The 22,639-nt window shown below is 38.9% G+C and overlaps 1 protein-coding gene across 1 annotated transcript in view; it reads left to right on the top strand.

The window, feature by feature from the left end:
* Positions 1-22,639, top strand: part of LOC123780684 (uncharacterized protein C3orf20 homolog) — a 172,214-nt gene that overhangs the window by 835 nt on the left and 148,740 nt on the right. The window contains exons 3-6 of the mRNA XM_087868852.1: positions 484-622; positions 10,601-11,038; positions 13,742-13,814; positions 14,157-14,242. Of these exons, the coding sequence (XP_087724978.1) occupies positions 13,755-13,814; positions 14,157-14,242 (146 nt within the window). The 5' untranslated portion in view covers positions 484-622; positions 10,601-11,038; positions 13,742-13,754. The remainder of the gene's footprint in view (positions 1-483; positions 623-10,600; positions 11,039-13,741; positions 13,815-14,156; positions 14,243-22,639) is intronic.

The following is a 22,639-nucleotide window of genomic DNA, read 5'->3' on the forward strand; positions in this document are numbered from 1 at the left end:
TTGGTAAATAGTTACGTCTATCTCCCCAACTACCTTGAGCTCCCTGCATACTTTGTACTCTGTCACCAACACCCTAGAGCATAGTCTAGCTCAGAAAATATTCATTATATAAATAGCACTTTAAAAGCTCCAAGTCCTTTATTACCTCATTTTATCCACTTTTTGAGTTGAGGAAATTAGTTTTGTGAACTTGCATCCGGTCATACGGCAAGTTAATAGCAGAACCTAAACCCAGGTCATCAGGCATCAAAAGTTTAGTAATTCTGTGTTCTGCCTTCCCAACTGAAATTTCAAATACGTAAGTATTTATTGATGGTAGACTTGAAGTAATTTTTCTTGATGGAAGATAAAATGAATGGCACAAATCTGTACCCTCAAGAAACTTTAGCATTCAGTGAGATAGACATGTAAATAAATATGAATAAAATAAGGTACTAATACTTTCCTTAAGTCATATATTAATTTTTTTCTATTCCAAGCTAGTCTGTCACAGAGCTGAGGATTTTAAAAGAGTCTAAAAGATCTTCAGACTAGGGGCAAGAATGTGGCTCATCAAGCTCAGGAGAAATCAAAGCTCTCATCCTTTCAAGTTACTGCCAGAATCTTTTGAACATCCTTATAGGTAAGATCTGCCACATCAAAAATGCCTTCAAAGTTTGTTGTAAATCTTCCCAGTTCCTCTCTAAATTCTGGGAACACCTGGACTATGGCTACTACCTCAAACCCTTTCCGGGACACAGAGGGTCCTGGAGGACAGAAATAGAATGGTAGGGTTAATAAGTGAATTTTCACAAAGGAGTGCTGGAAGTATATAGGTTGATCTACAGAATTATCAATGTCAAAATAAAATTTGTTCAGTAAAAAAATAAAATGCAATGATAAAACAAAATACAGTTTGTTGCAAAGGGATTGTACTCTACTTCCCCTTTATTTCTTGAAAAGAGGCAAGAAAATAAGGTAGTAGTATAAAAAGAAAATAAGGTAGTAGTATAAAAACAATACATATCTTAATAGTATGGTAATGGATGTTTACTGGATAATTATTTTCCAGGACATTCCAGAGTTTGAGGTAACTAAGTACTTAAAATAACAGCCCATGACACTCCTTATTTTCATCATTTTTCTTCATTTTGTTTTCTCTACAAGAGGAAATTGAATAGGACAAAGGAATGAGAAATGTTGAAAACCTAAGAATCTAAGAGAACTACGAATCTAAGTAAAAAATGTAACTCAATACCAGCATAGGCTAGAATATTTTTTCTAGCAAACTATATGAAGTAATTTTGTTTCAGATAGTTAACTAGATAAGCAGACAAAAACATATTATTTTCCGTAGGGAAGTACTTTTCCAATTATAAAGTCAATGAGTTATAATAAAACATATTTTTTTAAGATTTTATTTTTAAGTAATCTCTACACCCAATGTGGGGCTTGAACACACAACCCCAAGGTCAAGAGTCACATGCTCTCCTGACTAAGCCATCCAGGTGCCCTGATATAATAAGACATATTTATTATATTGTCCAAAATTTTTATTTTTTGCTGAGAAAATCTTGATTCTTTTTTTTTTTTAAAGATTTTATTTATTCATTTGGCAGAGACAGCCAGCGAGAGAGGGAACACAAGCAGGGGGAGTGGGAGAGGAAGAAGCAGGCTCCTAGCAGAGAAGCCTGCTGTGGGGTTCGATCCCAGAACGCCGGGATCATACCCTGAGCCGAAGGCAGACACTTAACGACTGCACCACCCCGGCGCCCCAAGAAAATCTTGATTCTAAAAATGAACAATATTTTTAGCCCCAGCCTTATTTTTTATTTTGAAGTACTTGCTAGTGGTATGACTTTGGACAAGTCATGTAATTTCTCCCAATTTCAGTTTCCTTATTTGTGTTAACTAACATTACTCTTAGTAAATTTCCTTATTTCTAAAATGAGTATAATAATATTATCAAATATGGGGCGCCTGGGTGGCTTCAGTCATTAAGCGTCTGCCTTTGGCTCAGGCGTGATCCTAGGGTCCTGGGACCACTGAATTTATTAGAAATGCTCATATTCAACAATAGTTGCTAATGGCAAAATTAAGACATCAGTGATTGATATGCTCCATTATCCTAAATCCTTCCAGGTACTGAAGCTAAATATTTCATTCTTGCCTCCTCCTTCTCTCTCCTCACCTCAATCCTTCAGGAAAAATGGTTGGCTTTATCTTCAAAATATATCTAGAGGGGCGCCTGGGTGGCACAGCGGTTAAGCGTATGCCGTCAGCTCAGGGCGTGATCCCGGCGTTATGGGATCGAGTCCCACATCAGGCTCCTCCGCTATGAGCCTGCTTCTTCCTCTCCCACTCCCCCTGCTTGTGTTCCCTCTCTCGCTGGCTGTCTCTATCTCTGTTGAATAAATAAATAAAATCTTTAAAAAAAAAAAAACAAAAAACAGAACAAAAAAAACCCAAAATATATCTAGAACCTGGGGTGCCTGGGTGGCTCAGTCGTTAAGCGTCCACCTTTGGCATAGGGCGTGATCCCAGCATTCTGGGTTTGAGTCCCACATCAGGCTTCTCCGCTGGGAGCCTGCTTCTTCCTCTCCCACTCCCCCTGCTTGTGTTCCCTCTCTCGCTGGCTGTCTCTCTCTCTCTGTCAAATAAATAAATAAAATCTTAAAAAAAAAATAGTATCACATAGGATATGGAAATTAAATTTCAATATGGAGAGAAAGCACTTATGATAGCACAATATCTTACACAATAGTGACAAGTGTTAGCTAACATTATTGTTAGTAGCCTTGCTCTGGAAAATTTTACATTCGTGTGGATCCTTTGATGGTCTAGATATCCTAAGGCACACATGTATTATTGACCTTAGGCAATGAGTTAGCAAGAAATATATTAAGAAAAAAATTAATGTTAAGGCTAAGGATATTTTTTTCATATCTTTATGGTTTAAAAAATGCTATATGGGTGGGGCGCCTGGGTGGCGCAGTCGTTAAGCATCTGCCTTTGGCTCAGGGCGTGATCCCGGCATTATGGGATCGAGCACCACATCAAGCTCCTCCACTAGGAGCCTGCTTCTTCCTCTCCCACTCCCACTGCTTGTGTTCTCTCTCTCACTGGCTGTCTCTCTGTCAAATAAATAAATCTTAAAAAAAAAAATGCTATATGGGGTGCCTGAGTGGCCCAGTCAGTTAAGTGTCTGCCTTCGGCTGGTCATGATGCTGGGGTCCTTGTATTGAGCCCCAGGTTGGGCTTCCTGCTCAATGAGGAGTCTCCTTGTCCCTCTCCCTCTGCTCCTCCCCACCATGTGCTCTCTCTCTTTCAAATAAATAAAATCTTTTAAAAAATACTATATAACTCTTTAAAAATGTATAGATGGTATGGCATATACATGCATATGCAGTATATATGCTATATATATGCCACATATATGTATATATGTGTAATCTCCATATACAGTTACATAGGGGTTAGGGCTTCAACGTGTGATTTTTGGGGGTAACAAAATTCAGCTAGTGATACAGACATTGCCAAATGTCCCCTGTAGAAGAGGGCAGGAAATTAGTCCCAGTTGAGAGCCACTGGCATTAAGGCGAAAAAGGATCTGACATGTTTAGAGTGAGTGCTTTCTGAGGAGTAAATTGAGACCATATTGTAAAGGGCTTTTTATGTTACCCTAAGAAGATGGTTTCTGTTGGTAGGCCTGGAGGTGATATGTGACAGGGTTGTTTAAATTTTATTATTTTTAAAAATGCCTAAAATAGAAGACTATAATAGACATGCCAATAACATGTCAACACAATGAATACTATGTAGCCATTAAAAGCCAGTAAAAGGATATGCATGTAGATTATATGGATAAGTTCAAATGTTTATATAATACAGAGATTTTCAAGCTAGTTAAAGATTACCGTGATGGCAGTCTAAATTCTAGAGCAGTGGTTCCCATCCAGTACACTGTTTCATTTAAAAAGTCAAATATATTTAAAGAACTGTTTTCTGTGAGAGTATGGTACTTTCTATTTTTTGAAGTAGAATAGTCTTTTAAAATTATTATTATGAAATGATAGAGTGGATGATGTTGGGTTTTGTGCCCTGACAAAAATTTTTTCTTTTTAAAGATTTTATTTATTCGTTTGACAGAGATAGAGATGGCCAGCGAGAGAGGGAACACAAGCAGGGGGAGTGGGAGAGGAAGAAGCAGGCTCATAGCGGAGGAGCCTGATGTGGGGCTCAATCCCAGAACGCCAGGATCACACCCTGAGCCTAACGCAGATGCTTAACAACTGAGCCACCCAGGTGCCCCTCCTGACAAAAATTTTTTTAAAAAGCCATACTATGTCAATTATCAAAACCATTTTTTAAACTTTTCTGAACAGTGAAATCCCTAAGTTTGATGGCCTCTATTCTAAAGAAAGAATTGGAAATGACAGAGCCTCATAGTAGGGGAGACTTGCTAAGATGTTATTGTTGATAACAGTAATGATCAGAACTTATATGAAGGCTGTTGGGGAGCTGGAGAGGAGAGGTTGGATTGCAGAAACATGTTTAACATAGAATTAAGAGAACTTAATGGTCCATTAAATGTGGAGAGGTAGGAGTTCAGGATGACACCTAGGTTTCTGACTTGGGTTCCTGTGTGGATAGTGGTACCACTCCCTGAGATAGGAAATAAAGGAGGAGGAGTAGGTTTTGTGGGAGTTTGAGGGGAAGATAAGCTTTGGGCATTTTAAGTTTGAGATGCCTGCAGGGCATCCTGGCAAAGATATCTGGTAGTCAGTTAGAAATATGGATCCAAAGATACAGACATGTGAGTTATTAGGGCTTCAGTATGGTAGAAGGCTGTGAATGCGGTAGTTCAGAGAGAAGAGAAAAGAGCCCAAAACAACACAACCCAGGACACTAACGTTCAGGGATTTTGTTTGTTACAACAAGGGTGGGAAATTCTGTTAAGAAAACTACAGAGGAGGGACGCCTGGGTGGCACAGCGGTTAAGCGTCTGCCTTCGGCTCAGGGCATGATCCCGGCGTTATGGGATCGAGCCCCACATCAGGCTCCTCCGCTAGGAGCCTGCTTCTTCCTCTCCCACTCCCCCTGCTGTGTTCCCTCTCTCGCTGGCTGTCTCTACCTCTGTCTAATAAATAAATAAAATCTTTAAAAAAAATAAAAAAAATAAAAGAATACTACAGAGGAATAATAGAACAAGAAGGAGAAAATGCTTTAGAGAATAGTCATATGGAAGTAAGGAGAGAAGAAAGTTTTACAGAGTAAAAGTTTGGTCAGCTCTATCAGCTGCTGAAGAAGGATCAAGTAGTTTGAAGCCTCAAATTAGGTCATTGATTTTAGCCATCAGGAGGCTACAGGTAACTTTAGTGAGAGCAATTTTGTTAGAAAGCACCAAAAAGGGATGCTCACAAGGGGTTGGGATGCACTATCTTGAATACCAGCTCAAGAAGCAAAGGATCCTTTATTACAAACCTATTTTATCAATGACTCGCAGTGCTCTCCTCTTTTGTTCTCCTAGAGAGAACCTTCCTTGAAATTAAATGTGGCTCTTTTTTTTTTCTTTTAAAGAAAGGGAGAGGGGGGAGAGAGAGAGAGAAAAGGAGAGAGGCGGGGGAAGGGCAGAAGGAGAGGGAGAGAGAGAGTCCTAAGCAGGCTCCACGCCCAGTGCAGAGCCCAATTCGGGGCTTGATCTCACATCCCTGAGATCATGACCTGAGCCAAAATAAAGAGTCAGATGCTTAATGGACTGAGCCACCCAGGCACCCCTATAGTACTTTCCCTACTTTAGTTCTGTCCAACAACATCCTAAGTTACCTTTTATTTTATAAATATTATTACTTCTTTTTATAACTGGAGAATAGTTAGATACTAATAATAGAACTTATTTACCTTCCCCATACTCTCTGTGTAGCATCCATGTATTAAGGCTGGACTTTGGGAAAGACATATATGGTTGCAAACAATATTCCTATGGCCAACATGTCAGGAATATCATTACGCACACGGAAGTTTCATTAGTCAGGGATACATAGGAATCAATATTAAGAGTTCATAAAAGATAAGAACAACATGAAATACTTCAGGCAAATGGCAGTACCATTTATAGGTTCCCTCTTCCCATCTCTCCTGATAATTGTTCCCCACTGCTTATTAAAGAATGAAGGTTAGGGTGCCTGGGTAGCTTAGTTGGTTAAGCATCCGACTCTTAATCTCAGCTCAGGTCTTAATCTCGGGGTCATGAGTTCAAGACCCACATGGAACCTGCTTTAAAAAAAACAAAGATGAGGGTTATTTTGGTGTTAAAGGTTGAGGTAGGCTGAGTTGAACTGGGAATATATTGTGAATGAGGTTGTAATATGGAGAATGATTAGACAGGTTCTGAAACTTTTGGTCTCCTCAGGAAACTTTCACACTTGAAAAATTGTGGAGGACCCCACAGATTTTTTGTTTATATAATGCCATAGATTGAATGTGTCTCCCCAAAATTCATATGTTGAAAACTAACCCCAATGTGATGGTATTTAAAGCTGGAGCTTCTGGGAGGTGATTAGGTCATGAAAAGAGAGCCCTTATGATTAGGATTAGTATTGTTATAAAAGAGGCCCCAAAGAGATCCCTTGCCCCTTCTACAGATAAGGATTCGGGCTTCTATGAATGAGGAAGCTGGACCTCACCAGACATTGCATCAGACAACTTGATATTGTTTTAGAGTTACTGAGGTTTGGTTGACTTTGGTTTTGTTTTTTGTTTTTATTTTTTCTCTTTTGCTTCAGTTTGGATGGTTCCCATTGCTTTGCTTTCAAGGTCACTTATCATTTATTTTATAGTGTCTAATTCCTGTCAAAACTATCCAGTTAATTTTTCATTTCAGATGGCATATTTTTCAGTTCTAGAATTTCCATTTTGCTCTTTTTTATAGTGTCCATTTCTCTATTAAGATTTTCTATTTGTTATCTTATTACATTTATGTTTTCTGTTAAATATTTAAATACATATAGCTGCTTTAAGGTTCTCATCCCCTATTTTCATCATCTTTCTCATTTCTGAGTTTACAACTTTTTCTCCTAGTTAAGAGTCACGTTTTCCAATTCTTCTCATGTCTAGTAATTTGTTCTCTTATTCTGGCCACTACAGACACTACTCTGAGTGACTTTTATTCTCTTTCATAATAAAGTATTGAATATTGTTAAAATGGTTAATTTACTTGCATCTTGGGGCACCTGGGTGGCTCAGTCAGTTAAATGTCTGCCTTGGGCTCAGGTCATGATCCCAAGGTCCTGGGATCGAGACCCACATTGGGCTCCCTGCTTAGGGAGGGAGGCTTCTCCCTCTCCCTCTGCCCCTACCCCACCTCGTGCTCTCTCACTCTCTCTCTAGCTGTCTCTCTCTCTCTGTGTCTCTCAAATAAATAAATAAAATCCTTAAAAAAATTTACTTGCATCTTGGTGTGATACTTTCAAGATTTGTTTTTAAAGTTTTTTTTAGACAGAGTTATAGTACCCCTTACTCTTTTTTTTTTTTTAAGATTTTATTTGTTTATTTGACAGAGAGAGAGACAATACAAGCAGGGGGAGTGGCAGGCAGAGGGAGAGGGAGAAGCAGGCTCCCTGCTGAGCAAGGAGCCTGATGTGGGACTTGATCCCAGGACCCTGGGATTATGGCCCATGCCAAAGGCAGCCGCTTAACTGACTCAGCCACCCAGCTGCCCCTAAGGTACCACTCTTTAATATGAAATTCACTAATCATGTATGGCTATTAAATAATTGAAATGTGACTAGTCCAAATTGAAGTGTGCTGTAAATGTAAAATGAACACTGAATTTCAAAGACTTAGTATGAAAATCAGACTGTAAACTATCTCCTTAATAATCTTCCAAGTTGATGGGGTGCCTGGCTGGCTCAATTGGTAGAGAGTGTGTCTCTTGTTCTTGGGTTCTGAGTTCAAGCCCCACAATTGGTGTAGAGATTACTTAAAAAATAAAATCTTTTCTAAAAACCTTCTATGTTAGAAAAAAAATAATCTCCTATGTTGGTTACATGTTGAAATAACTTTTAAGATATTTTGGGTAAAATAAAATACTTTATTAACATTAATTTTGTCTGTTTATTTTTACTTTGTTTCCCTGAGAGATTACTAGAAAATTTTAAATAACGTTTGTGTCATTATATTTCTCTTGAATAGTGCTACTGTATTGCTAGATTAACCCTGTTCATAAAAGCTGCCCTTTCTGGGATATCTGCTAAATTTCTGGGGTAGTTAATTAAATCTTTCTACTGTGATTGGTGGAACACCAACATCTCCCATCTCTGTTCAACCTCTGATCATTGTTTAGCCCATAGCTTCTCCGTAGTTGTTCTCTTCCTAATAGTTGTTCATTATTTTGTTCAGTCTTTTCCTGTGCAGACTTCTCTGTGCAGCTTCCTTCTCACTGATACCTGATCTCCATCTCCTGGGTTCAGATACACCACCATGCTTTATTTGGCATTTCCCAGTGGAAAGTGCCCCCAGGCAAAAAGCCATTGTAATCATGGAGCTTCTTCGTTTGTTTCTCTTTGGTTAGGGATAATAGTTATATGCTTCCTATTGATGAATATCTAAAAACAGTTATTTATTTTGCCCAGTTTGATAGTTGTTTATGGTGGAAAGTCTTGCATCCAATATCAGTTACTATAATATGATTGAAAGTAGAATTCTTTATTAGGATCTTTCACTTCCATATTGCACGTTTTCCTTAAATGTCTGGTGGGTGTTGCTTACCTGTTCATATTTTACAACAATGCAGTAGAAGAACTGTGACGTCTGTGTTTGTGGGCAAGGCTTTGTCCACTGGGAAGTTTTGCTTTAATGTGAATGGATGAAAAGCCAGTAGACATTAGATGCCTGTAGTGGACACTGTTGGCAGCCTACCCAGAATTCATTTTAGTTTTTCCCTTGCTAACACAATCCTGCCTTAGTTCAGTTGTCCACTCTTCTCTGCCTAACCATGTGCCTCACCAGATGTATGTGTCCTGATTGGGCTAAGCTAATACACAACAATTTCAATCATTCCCAGTGATTTGTTTAGGAAAGACATTTGTTGCTATTTTGGTCAATGAGACATGAAGAAAAATCATTGAGTGGTAGAAGATATTTGTAAATAATATATTTAATAAGGGGTTAATGTCTAAAATATATAGAACTTATACAACTCAACACCCAAAAAACAATCAATCTGATTAAGAAATGGGCAGTGGACCTGAATAGACATTTTTCCAAAGAAGGCATACAGAGGACCAACAAACACATAAAAAGATGCTTAACATCACTAATCATCAGGCAAATGCAAATCAAAACCACAGTGAAATATCACCTTACACCTGTCAGAATGGCTAAAATCAATAAATAGCAGGTGTTCGTGAGGGTGTGGGGGAAAAGGAACTCTCATGCACTGTCAATGGGAATGTAAACTGATACAACCACTGTGGAAAACAGTATAGAGGTTCCTCAAAAAATTAAAAATAGAAATACCATATGATCCAATAATTTCACTACTGGGTATTTACCCAAAGAAAATGAAAATACTGATTCAAAAAGATAAATGCACCATTATGTTTATTACAGTATTTAAAATAGCCAAGATACAGAAGCAATCTAAATGTCCATTGACATATGTGTATATGTACACACGCACACACACACAGTAGAATATTATGCAACCTTAAAAAGTATGAGATCTTGCCATTTGCAATAACACGGATAGACCTAGAAGATATAATGCTAAGTGAAATAAGTCAGACTGAGAAAAAGAAATACCATATAATTTCACTCATATGTAGACTTTAAAAAACAAAACAAATGAATAAACAAAAGGAACAAACTGAAGTTTGTCAGAGGGAAGGTGGGTGGAAGGAATGGCCAAAGTTGGTGAAGAGGAGTAGGAGATACAGGCTTCCAGTTATGGAATAAGTAGGTCATGGGAATAAAAGGTACAGGGGCACCTGGCTGGCTCGGTTGCTGGAGCGTGTGACTCTTGATCTCAGGGTTGTAAATTCAAGCCCCACATTGGGTATAAAGATTATTTAAAGATTAAATCTGAAAAAAAATTTTTTTAAATAGAAGGTATGGCATAGGGAATATGGTCGATGATGTTGTAATAGCATTGTGTAGGTGACAGATGGTAGCTACACTTTTGGTGAGCATAGCATAATGTATAGAGACGTCACCACTATGTTGTACACCTAGAACTAATGTACCACTGCACGTCAGCTATACTCAAAAAATTTTTTAATATAATTACATAGTAAATAAATAAAAATGTTAAAAAAGAAAAGCCATTGAGGACTTCTGGAAAAGGTTTCCCAAGTTTTAAACAAAAAAAGAGGGGCGCCTGGGTGGCTCATTCATTAAGCATCTGCCTTCGGCTCAGGGCGTGATCCCAGAGTCCTGGGATCGAGCCCCACATCGGGCTCCATGCTCCACTGGGAGCCTGCTTCTTCCTCTCCCACTCCCCCTGCTTCTGTTCCCTCTCTCACTGGCTGTCTCTCTCTCTGTCAAATAAATAAATAAAATCTTAAAAAAAAAAAAACCCGAAAAAAGACAAAAGAAAATATAGTCCCTTTTCTTCTTTTAGGCATTTTCAAGTCTGAAAATGATCCTTGAAGATGAAATCTGAAGAACACAGAACAGAAAGATGGGATGATGCTGAGCCCTTGGTGATATTATTCAGCTACTGTATTGGAAAACCCTAGACTAGTTACTCTACCTCCAAATATGTAAGATACTATATTTCTGTGTTGTTAAATTTCTGGTAATTAAAAATAAAGAAATCCTAACTTATACAAATTCCAGAATGTAGAGGACTTGGTGCTCAGTTGCCTCTCTTAATCCAGAAATTCCAAGCTTATATTTCCAGTGACTAAGGATGACTGAGATAAAAGACCTCATGAATGGAATCAGCTGGTCTTGAAGTTCTGAATGGAACTCTTGTATAAGGTTATTTTGGAGTCAGAACCAACAGATCTCTAATATTCTTTGGATCTGAAAATTGCAGAAGCTGGTGGGACAGAAGGTTGGTACTTTTTAAGGCACTCGGATATTTTTGAGGACCTGATCTTTGGAATTTGACATCTCTAGGTTGTTATGGGTGGGAGCTGGAACTGGCTGAAACTCTTGGATACTCCTTTTTAAAGAAATGTTAATTTACATGTCATAAAATTCACCATTTTAAGTGTACATTCTGAGGTTTTTAATATATTACAACTGTATAATCACTACCACTGTCTAATTATAGAATATTTTTCATGCATCAATTGATAGACATTTGGGTTGTTTCTATTTTTTGGCTATTATGAATAATGCTACTATGAACAGTACAAGTTTTGATGTGGCCATATATGTTTTCATTTTTCTTGGATATATAAGAATACAGTTGCTGAGTCTTATGGGATAATTCTATGTTTAACATTTCAGTGAACTATCAGACTATTTTCAAAGGGAACTGCACCATTGTACAGTCGTACCCACAGTGTATGTGGTTTCTAATTTCTCCATATCCTTGCCATCACTTATTATTGTCTTTTTTAAATTATAGCCATCCTAATAGGTGTGAAGTGGTATCTTATTTTGGTTTTGATCGGCAGTTAGCTAATTACTAATGATGTTAAGCATCTTTTCATGTGTTATTGGCCATTTGCATATATTCTTTGGAGAAAAGTCTATCCAAATCTTTTGTCCGTTTTTAAATTCAGTCAGTCATCCTTTATCTTTTTATTGTTTAATTTAAGAGTTCTTTATATGTTCTGGATACTAGACCTTTATTACATATATGATTTTCCATTCTGTGATTCCATTCTGTGATCCATTTTGAATTGACTTTTTGTATATACTGTGAAGTAGGGGTCTGATTTCATTCTTTTGCATGTAGATATCCAGTTGTCTCATTACCATGTATTGAAAAGAGTATTTTTCATCAAATTGTGTGGCACCCTTGCCAAAAATTCATTAACCGTAAATATGAGGGTTCATTTCTAAACTCAATTCTAATTCATTGATCTATATATCTATACTCATGCCAGTACCACTTTTGATTATTACAGCTTTTGAAACTGGGAGGTGTGAGCCCTCCAACTTTGTTCTTTTTTTCAAGATTATTTTGGCTATTCTAGATTCTCAAATTTCCATATGAATTTTAGAAATGTTAGCATGTCAATTTCTGTGAAAAGGACTATTGGAACTTTGATAGAGATTGCACTGAATCTATAGATCATCTGGGGAATATTGCCATCTTAACACTATTAAGGTTTCACTTCTTTTTGTGCCCACCTAATGCAACCCCACTGGCAAGGAGTTCTACTTCATCCACATTATTTCAGTACCCGTAAGTTTGCATTTCTACCTCTTGTGTTTTTTTTTAAAAATATCCTCTGAAGCCCCTTCTGGCTCTAAGTTCCTGCCTGGGCTGTTTAAGTTTCTCCTGAGGTGCCAATTATTGGTATGTGGTTTTTTGTGCTCTGGTTCCAAAGTAGCATAGATTTTAAGTGATGTGCCCTACCCTATTTTCCCCATAAACCCTATTATTTTTAGTGCACAATATTGCAGGACATGAGGTTTTTCATGAATGTATGTAACATGTTACAATGTAAATGCCTCTCTTTTTACATTTTAATCAAGGATTTTTGAGATTTTGAATTTACTCAAAGTGGAATCTTTAGCTACTCTGGCAGTACAGCAAGATGGAGATATTTAGGTAAATAGGCGTTTTGCTCTCCCTCCAATCTTCATTTTAAAGGGGTTCTCTGACTTCTCCTTAAGAAAGGGCTAGTCTACTATTGTAATAGTAATAGCTAACGATCCTCAGTCCGTCACATTTCCCAGTCCATTGATGCTGTTGCTGCTACCTTGTCCTCCACTGTGTGCTCATCTATCTTTCCCTTGCAGATCCAGTAGGTGCGTTAGCTTTGGGTTATCCAGTCCCAGACTTTCTCCTCCCAGTCACCAGGGTGGTTTTCACAACCTGCTTGGTAAAATGTGTCCTCTTGGCCAGTGCTTCCCAAACTTGGGCATTTTTCAGAATCACCTGGAGTGCTTGTTCAACCACAGATTCTTAGATGCCACCTCTGGAGATTCTGATACAGTATACATTATGTCTGAGTGTGGATTTGAATTTCTAACAAGGTCCCAGGTGATGCTGAGGCTCCTCATCAGGGACCACATTTTGAGTGGCATTGCTGTAAATGGCCCTTTCATCAGCAGTGTTACTTATCTTCACTAGTTCCTTCCACATCAAACCTTTTTTCTTGTCCATTGCATCGGCATAGTCATTCTCAACCAGGGGCAGTTTTGATCCCCAAGAGATATTTGGCAATGTCAGGAGACACATTTTGTTGTCAGCACTGGGTAAGAGGGTATGCTGCTGGTGTCTGGTAGGTAGAGGCCAGAGATGCTGCTAAACATCTTACAAGGCACAAGGTAGCTTCTTACCACAAAGAATTATCTGGTTCAAAACATCAGTGGTGCCAGGGTTGAGAAAGTTGGCAGTGACATGCTATTGCTTTGTTTGCCCACAGCATGCAGTCCTTCTGATTGCAACTATGTCAAGTTGATAGCCCATGAAGTGAAGCTACAGATAAAGGAACAGTTGCATTCCTCCACCCCAGAATTTTTTATATTTCATTGAAAATAAAATATCTAAACTTTAAAACTGTGAAGTACTTTGAAATATCACCTACAAATATGATAACTTGTCTTCAGAGTTCTAATTTCTCTTACTTAGGTCTCATGGCAGAATGGGAGACTTGACTGAAGCTAAATCTTTGGACATTGGGCCCACCTATTTCTTTGATCAGGTAATAATATAGCTCAGTCGCATCAAATTATACTTTACTTCTCTCTCTCTCTCTCTTTTTAAGATTTTATTTATTTGAGAGAGAGAGAATGAGCAGTGGGAAGGGGCAGAAGGAGAGAGAGAGAGAGAGAGAGAGAGAGAGAGAGAAAAGCAGACTCCCTGCTGAGCAGGAAGCCCGATCTAGGGCTTGATCCCAGAACCCAGTGATCATGACCTGAGCTGAAGGCAGATGCTTAACCGACTGAGCCACTCAGGCGCCCCTATAGTTTACTTTTCTAAAAATAATTCACTTTGGACCAGTGTTCTTCTCTGTTTTTTAATCAGAAATTTTCTTTCATTTTAGATGAAACCAAAAAGAAAAAAATGGGAAAAGAGAGAGTGTGAAGACCATTTCCTCTCTTTGAGACACACCTCGGGAGCTAATTATGGGTAAAATATTGGGGATTACTCTTCAATTGCTGGGGTTACTTTACATTTTCAAAGAGTTATAAGGTGCTCAGGACCAGTGCTTCCCTACCCTGTTCCCCAGTCCTCAAGAAACTATATCAAGGAATTTTCCATTTCAAAACTGACCATGAAGCCAATCAGAGAACTTTATTTTAGCCAGATCAGCGGTTAATTGAAGCGTAATTGGTCATATCTGACCAGTCACCCTGGTTTGTTTTTTTGGTTATTCCACAACAAACCCAGCCCTACTCTTGCTTTAGGGAGTTTGTACTAGATGTTTCCTTTGCTTTCTGCATTGTTTACTTTCTGTTCCTTTTAAGTCTTTACTTAAATATCACCTTTTTGATGAGATTTTCTTGATTTTCCTATTTCAAATTTCTACCCTGTCCCCATCTTGTCATTCTCTATCCCTCTTCCTAACTGTCCTCTTGCACTTATCACTTTCTAACATTCTAAATATCATTCCTATCTCTTTGTTTGCCCTCCCTCTTCTCTTGAGAGTATCAGGTCTATAAGGGGAAAACATTTTTTAAAGATTTTTTAAATTTATTTTTATTGAAGAGGGAGAGAGCTTCCCCAAGCTGGAGGCGGGGGTGGAATGAGGAGGGGGTGCAGAGTGGGAGGGAGAGGGAAGGGGAGAGAATCCCAGGCAAACTCCACGCTGAGCACAGAGCAGTTATGGGGCTTGATGTTACCACCCTGAGATCATGACCTGAGCTGAAACCAAGAGTCAGTCACTTAACCGACTGAGCCACCCAGGCACCCCAAGGGAAGATTTTTTAATCTACTTGACCACTTATATATCCAGTCCCAAAAGCAAATGCTTGGCACATAGAATGGGCTTAGAAGAGATTTGTAACTTAATAACCATGGAATTGTGTCAGCCGTCAAAGGTAAATGAAATAATGGAACTAGCCATTTTACAATGTTTCTACCCACTACTTACTACAGTTTCTTAACTTGGAAATTAAAACACCCCATCCTGTTTTAGAACATATATCTCAAGGTTGTATAGGGCTTAAAGCTCTCGTTTATACCAATGAGTTCTTGAGCAGTGGTGATTTTGCCCCATGAGGGACATTGGCCATATCTGAAGGCATTTTGGGTTGTCATGTCTAGGGGCGTGATGCTGTTGTTATCTAGTGGGTTGTTATCTAGTGGGCTGTTATCCAGCCCCCCACAACAGAGAATTATCCAGTTCAAAATGTCAGTAAGACCAGAGTTGAGAAACTCTGGTATACACTAATTGGGTAGAGTTAGTTGGTTAGTTTGTTTGGTTTGTTTTGAGCCTGCTGTAACTTTTCTCAAGATCACTGCAAGTTGTTGCTCTTTTCAGAAGTCTATCATTTCTTCATTTCCAACTCTTTCTGCTTGAAAAGCAATTCAACATGACTTGGTTATTTTGCACTCAAAGTGCTTGGCTTATAATTGGTACTCAGTAAAAGAGTTCAGGTTGTCATATGGGCAATAAGGAGGTCTATGTATCATAGAGCTCTAGGGCTTTATTGACTGCCCAGCTTTCTGATTTGATGCATGTCTTAAGCATTGCTTCTGTTCGCTCTACTTAAAACACCCCATTGACTATCCTACTGCTGCCACTACACCAGGAATAAAATCCGCACTTCTTGGGGGCGCCTGGGTAGCACAGCGGTTAAGCGTCTGCCTTCGGCTCAGGGCGTGATCCCGGTGTTCTGGGATCGAGCCCCACATCAGGCTCCTCCGCTGGGAGCCTGCTTCTTCCTCTCCCACTCCCCCTGCTTGTGTTCCCTCTCTCACTGGCTGTCTCTATCTCCGTCGAATAAATAAATAAAATCTTTAAAAAAAAAAAATCCGCACTTCTTACGCGAATTGCAAGTCCTTCTGTCATTTTCTCTCCTGCAGACCCTCCAACCTCCTCACATACCACGCCATGTCACTTGCTCCCCAGCCATTATGGCCTATCTATTCCTTTAGCAACCAAGCCCATTCATGCTTTTGGTTCTTTGCATTGGCTGTACATTCTGCTTTGAATATTTTTCTGCCATATTATTTCATGCTTGGTTCTTCCTCATCATTATTCCGGTTTCAATGCAAATGTCTTCTCCTCAGAAAGGCCATCCCTGATCTCCCAATCCAAAGTAGCCAAACATACACCCCCTGTCATTCTATTACAGTGTCTTGTTTTATTTTTATTGTCACAGTTACCACTATCCGTACTTTTTATTTCCTTCCTTTCTCTCTCTCTTCCCTCTTCTCCCCTCATGTTTTCCTTCCTGTCTTTCCCCCAACTATAATATAAGATCCATGGGGGCAGAGTTCTGTCCTCTTCACCATGTCTCTCCAGCGCCTAGAACTGTGCCTGATGAATATTTCTTGAATGAATCAATCATTTCTTTACATATGCGGTGCCTAGAGAGGTGGGGCTACTTTAAGACTGGGCCAGGTGCCAAGACCTTCATTGTTGATTACCTTTTTTTTTTTGTAAAGATTTTATTTATTTATTTGACAGAGCGAGAGAGAGCACAAGCAGGCAGACCTGTAGGCAGAGGGAGATGCAGGCCCCCCACTGAGCAGGGAGCCTAATGCGGGGCTCCATCCCAGGACTCTGGGATCATGACTTGAGCCGAAGGCAGATGTTTAACCAACTGAGCCATCCAGGCACCCTGATTGTTGATTATCTCTTGTTAAGATTGTTAAGTCTGGTTTTGAAATGGGCAGTCCATTATTTGAGCCTCTGTCTGAAAAATAAACCAAACATACAAATATTATTTTTTAAGTGCACATTATATTTCTTAACAACCCTCTGAAGGAGGTAGAATTATTGACCTTATTTTACATATGATAAAACTGAGGTAATTAATAAGTGGTAGGTGTTAATATTATTGTAATAAGTACAGTTTTTATCATTTTATTTGAGCAGTAGACAAATCTGACAATCATGAATGCATATTTACAGGATGTTGCAAAGAAAATACCTTAAAATGAAAACACAATCACTGGCTCATAGGGTTAGTATTAGAGTTTGGTAAAATGATATTTATGAAAGCAACTTTGAAACCCATAAAGAGATATAGAAATGTAATGAGTTATTATTATAATAATATATTTAAAGTTTTCAAAAATGGGTCTTCCAGCCTTTAAATATCAATGAAAATATAAACAATGCCTGGAAAGCAAAGATTTAAGATCTACATTTAGAATTCTTTTTTTTTTTTTTTTAAGGTTTTATTTATTTATTTGAGAGCGAGCACGAGCAGGGAGGAGGGGCAGAGGGAGAGGGAGAGGGAGAAGCAGGCTCTCTGCTGAGCAGGAAGCCCAATTCCGGACTTGATCCCAGGACCTTTAGATCATGACCTGAGCCGAAGGCAGACGTTCAACCAACTGAGCCACCCAGATGCCCCAATTGAAATACCTTTTTATCTTATTTTTACATTAAATACTTTATTTTTACATTAAATACTAAGTTGGGAAACTAGTGCTATTTTTCAAATGATGTGAATGGAATTCTTATTTAAAAGAAAAATGCAAATGTCTCTATAATGCTGTTTACCATTTTAAAAAAGACTTTATTCAGGTGAAATTCAGTCGAGTGTTGACATGTTTTACCACATTGACTTGATGGAAGAAAGCACTTTGAAATTGTATTAAGTCAGGTAGCTGTCTTAGAAATCTTTGAGCAATTGGTTTAGAGAACATTTCAAAGGACAGTTCATTTAAAGCACTTTTGTTCATGCCTCTGATAGTGTAGTGAAATCAGTTTTGGTTTCTTAAGCAATAGATATTTGTTGAATAAATGAGTAAAGATGGTAGCCAGATTACAGATTTTAAGTTCCTGAAAAGGGAAGGACTATGTCTTCTCTTTGTATATTCTATGTAACACAGTGTCCAGACAATGTGTGCCTGATTATCCTCCTAGATTTTATTATATCAACTATCTAGAGGCTATCTAGATCTCTCTGAAAGAGGGACCACGAGGTTGCATTCTGGATATAGTTTAAGGTAGAGATGACTGGGCTTGTTATGGAATGAGAGAAAGAGAGGATGAAGATATCCAAAGATAACTCCAGAACCTTGGGCCTGAGCAGTTGTAAGAATGGAATTGCTGTTTATTGAAGTAAGTAAAAACTAAGGGAAGAGCAGGTTTGGTGGGAAAAACCAAGAGTTCATTTTTATTTATTTATTTATTTATTTATTTATTTATTTATTTATTTATATTTTTTTAAAGATTTTATTTATTTATTTGACAGAGATAGAGACAGCCAGCGAGAGAGGGAACACAAGCAGGGGGAGTGGGAGAGGAAGAAGCAGGCTCATAGCGGAGGAGCCTGATGTGGGGCTCGATCCCATAACGCCGGGATCACGCCCTGAGCCGAAGGCAGACGCTCAACCGCTGTGCCACCCAGGCGCCCCAAGAGTTCATTTTTAGACATGTTGGCTAAGTTGATCTTGAGATGCCTATCAGATATGCTGCGTAGGAAATTGGGTACCCAAGTCTGGAGGTCAGGTGGGAGCTCAGAGCTGGATATATACATTTGTGAGTTGTCAAGGTCTAAATGGTTTTTAAAGCCTTTCAGTTGAGTAAGATTACATGGAGAATATAGACAGAGAGAAGAAGAGAGGTATGAGAGGGCGAAGTTGACAAGAAATCAGCAGAAGAGTTAGAGAAGGAACATCCAGTGAGGGAGGAGAACCAAGAGAAAGTAGTGTCCAGAAAACCAAATGAAGGGTGCTTGGGTGGCAGAGTTGGTTAAGCATCTGCCTTTGGCTCAGGTCATGATCCCGGGGTCCTGGGATCGAGTCCCATGTCAGGCTCCCTGCTCGGTAGGGAGTCAGCTTCTCCCTCTGCCCCTCCCCACCCCCCCGCTTGTGTTCTTTCTGAATCTCTCAAATAAATAAATCAAATTAAATTAAAAAAGAAAACCAAATGAAGAAAATGTTTCAAGAGTGTCTAGTTTTGTCAAATGCTGCATGGGGGTTGTGTGTGTTGAGACTGAATAGTGACCTTTGGATTCAACATGATCAAGGATTTTGGTGGCCTTAAAAGAGGCTTATCTGTGGAGAAGTGGGGCATGTAAAGTTGTTTGAATAGAAAACGGAAACAAATATAAACAACTTTCAAAGCTTTGCTTTTTCAAAGCAAAACAACTTTTACTATGTACCACTTCACACCCACTAGGATGGCTATTAAAAAACAAAAGCAGGGGCACCTGAGTGGCTCAGTGGGTTAAGCATCCGACTCTTGATTCTGGCTCAGGTCATGATCTCAGGGTCATGAGATCGAGCCCCTAGTCAGGCTCTGTGCTCGGTGGGGACTCTGCTTGAAATTCTCTCTCTCCCTTGCTCCCCCCCACTCTCTCTCTCATTAAAGTAAATAAATAAATCTTTAGAACAAAACAAAACAAAAAACAAGTGTTAGTGAGGACGTGGAGAAATTGGAACCCCTGTGCACTTCTGATGGAACTGTGAAATGGTACAGTTGCTGTGGAAAATGATATGGCATTTCCTCAAAAAAAACATAGAATTACCATGATTCAGCAATTCCAATTCTAGAAGTGAAAGCAGGGACTTCAGCAGATAAGGTACACCCATGTTCATAGCAGCATTATCATAATTGCCAAAAGGAGGAAGCAACCCAAGTCCATTGACAAATGAGTGGTTAAATGAAGTATGGTACACACATACAATGAAATGTTACTCGACCTTAAGAAGGAAGGAAATTCTGACACATGCTACAACATGGTTGAACCTTGAAGACATTATGCTAAGTGAAATAAGACAGTCGCAAATGAACAAATATTGTATGCTTCCTCCTACATGAAGTTCATAGAGTAGTCAAAAATCACAGGGACAGAAAGTAGAATGGTGGTTACAAGGGCCTGAGGGATGAGGGGAATAGTGTATATAGGTATAGGGTATATCATTTCTTCTCTACCCTCTCAGGGTCTCCTGCTGAGATGGATAGAAGACAGATCAGTAAGAGATAAACACATAAATTTTATCTAGTAATTTTTTTTAAAGATTTTATTTATTTATTTGACAGAGATAGAGACAGCCAGCAAGAGAGGGAACACAAGCAGGGGGAGTGGGAGAGGAAGAAGAGGCTCATAGCAGAGGAGCCTGATGTGGCGCTTGATCCCACAACGCCGGGATCACGCCCTGAGCCGAAGGCAGACACTTAACCGCTGTGCCACCCAGGCGCCCCTATCTAGTAATTTTTACACATATATAGGAGCCCTCCCAAGAATGAAGATCCAGACAATTAGACCCAAATGCTTATATACTAGGCTGGACAAAGTAACGAACTGTGAAAATGTGCAAGACAAAGGGCTTGGGATAGAGCAGTTAATCCTAGAGAAATGACTGGGAAGTTAAGAGTTAGTTTAACAAAATCTGTTTGTACAGATTTTTCCTGGCCTCAACTTCCTCTCTGGTGATAGGAATGTTTCTTCCTCCTGGTGTAAGAAGGTCATGCTTCACATGAGAGTTTTAGCTCCTGCTTTCAAGAAGAAACAGAAAGGTCAGAATGCACTTCTTGGATTTGCTGTTTTTCAAGTGCCTTTAACTCAAAGTAATCACTATGCCAAAGTGGCATATTTTGGGGTGGCATGCTCTGAACCTCCACAGGGGGAATGGAGAGTTAGTGTTATTTGAGAGAGAAAGAGCACAAGCAGGTGGAGGAGCAGAGAGGGAGGGATAAAGAGAACCCCAAGCAGACTCCCTGCTGAGCGCAGAGCCTGACATGGGGCTCGATTCCACGACACCGAGATCATGACCTTAGCTGAAATCAAGAGTCAGACACTCAACTGACTGAGCCACCCAGGCACCCCTATCTCCTTTTGTTTTTTAAATTAATAGTAAATTTTGATGGGTCTAAATAGATGGTATTTTATAATCTTACTTCTGCTCAATTATCTTTCCATACTTCATTGTGAAGATTTTCTTCTGACTTATCTTTCCTTTAAGTAATTTTCTCTCAACTTTGTGTCTAATATGCTGTTAAACTCATCTACTGAGTTCTTAATTTTTGGTATTATATTTTTCAGCTTTATAATTTCTATATGGTTTTTTTTCGGATATGCTCTATGCGCGCACATGTGTGTGTGCGTGCGCACATGTAGTTTTCAGTTCTTTGCAGAAATTCTCAATTTCCTTGGTCATAGTAAGCAGAGTTACTTTAAATTCTATCTCCCTATGGTTCTATTTTATTAATTGCTGTTTCTGCTGGCTCTCATTCACGTTCTCTCGACTCCTTGTGAATCTTGTTTTTTAAAACACTTTGTGTCACATATTGTATTTGAAAATTATTTTAAGAAATAATTTGAGGACTAGTATGAAGTTAGCTTTCACTAGAGGAGATTTATATTTGTTTCTGTCAGAGGCTTGGGGTTAGCAACACTTTGGGGTCACCTTAATTCAATGTCAGGAAATGAGATAATTTGAAGCTGTGTTATAATGAGCTGGTTTAGGTGTACTTCTAGACAACCCTTACTCCTTTTGGGTCTCAACCAGTAATCTTGCCATGGAAGGCCCTAGACTCCAAATTTTGAACCTTTAGCTGCTACAAAGCTATCAAAAGCCCTGACCAGTCTTTAAGTCTCTCAGATGCCTCTTACAGAATTAGTAAATTCTCCTTCCCCACCCCTGACCTTCCACAAGGGGGGAAATATGGGGTTTATCTCTTTGGATTCCATCTTCTTCCAGATACTGATAATAAGTCATGACTCTCTTGTTAGCTCTCTGTAGCCTTTAAGATTTTTTTTTAAATTTTATCCAAATTTTCTAGTTGTCTCCAAGAGAGGATAATTTTGAATTACCTAGATGCTCTTACCAAAAGGGGAAGACCACTTGTAAGTTTTAACCATGTTATGCATAGTTGTTTCATAAACTGTGGATGAAAATTCCATTATCTGAGACACCTAGTCCCTTTGTGGATCCGTTTCTGTTCCTGCTTTGAAGTTTCAGTATAAGGTAGTAACATCTGATGGGGTGTGGAGGATAGGCTAAGGGAACACAGGACATGTCTGTAGACTAACCTGAGAAATTCAGGGAAGGCTTTCTGGAAGAAATGGCCTCTGTCTTTTGTTATAATTAAAGTAATTAATAAGCAACACACAAGCATGTTTTTATCTTCTGTGTATAAACATAATAGTTATTCATTGTAGAAAAGTTAGAGGGGTGCCTGGCTGGCTCAGTCAGTAGTGCATGCCGACTCTTACATGCGAGTCGCAGGGTCGTGAGTTCAAGTAGGTGTGGAGCCTGCTTTAAAAAAAAAAAAAAAGAAAGAAAGGTTAGAAAAGTATTAAAAAAGACAATAAAAATGACTTCTACAATCTGATAATCAATTTACTTTTTGGAGGATATTTGCTTAGTCTCTGTACTACCAGATATATGATATATACG

The sequence above is a fragment of the Ursus americanus genome, chromosome 17 (genome assembly GCF_024610735.1).
Source record: "Ursus americanus isolate L20-20 chromosome 17, mUrsAme1.1.p, whole genome shotgun sequence".
Classification (NCBI taxonomy): Eukaryota; Metazoa; Chordata; class Mammalia; order Carnivora; family Ursidae; genus Ursus; species Ursus americanus.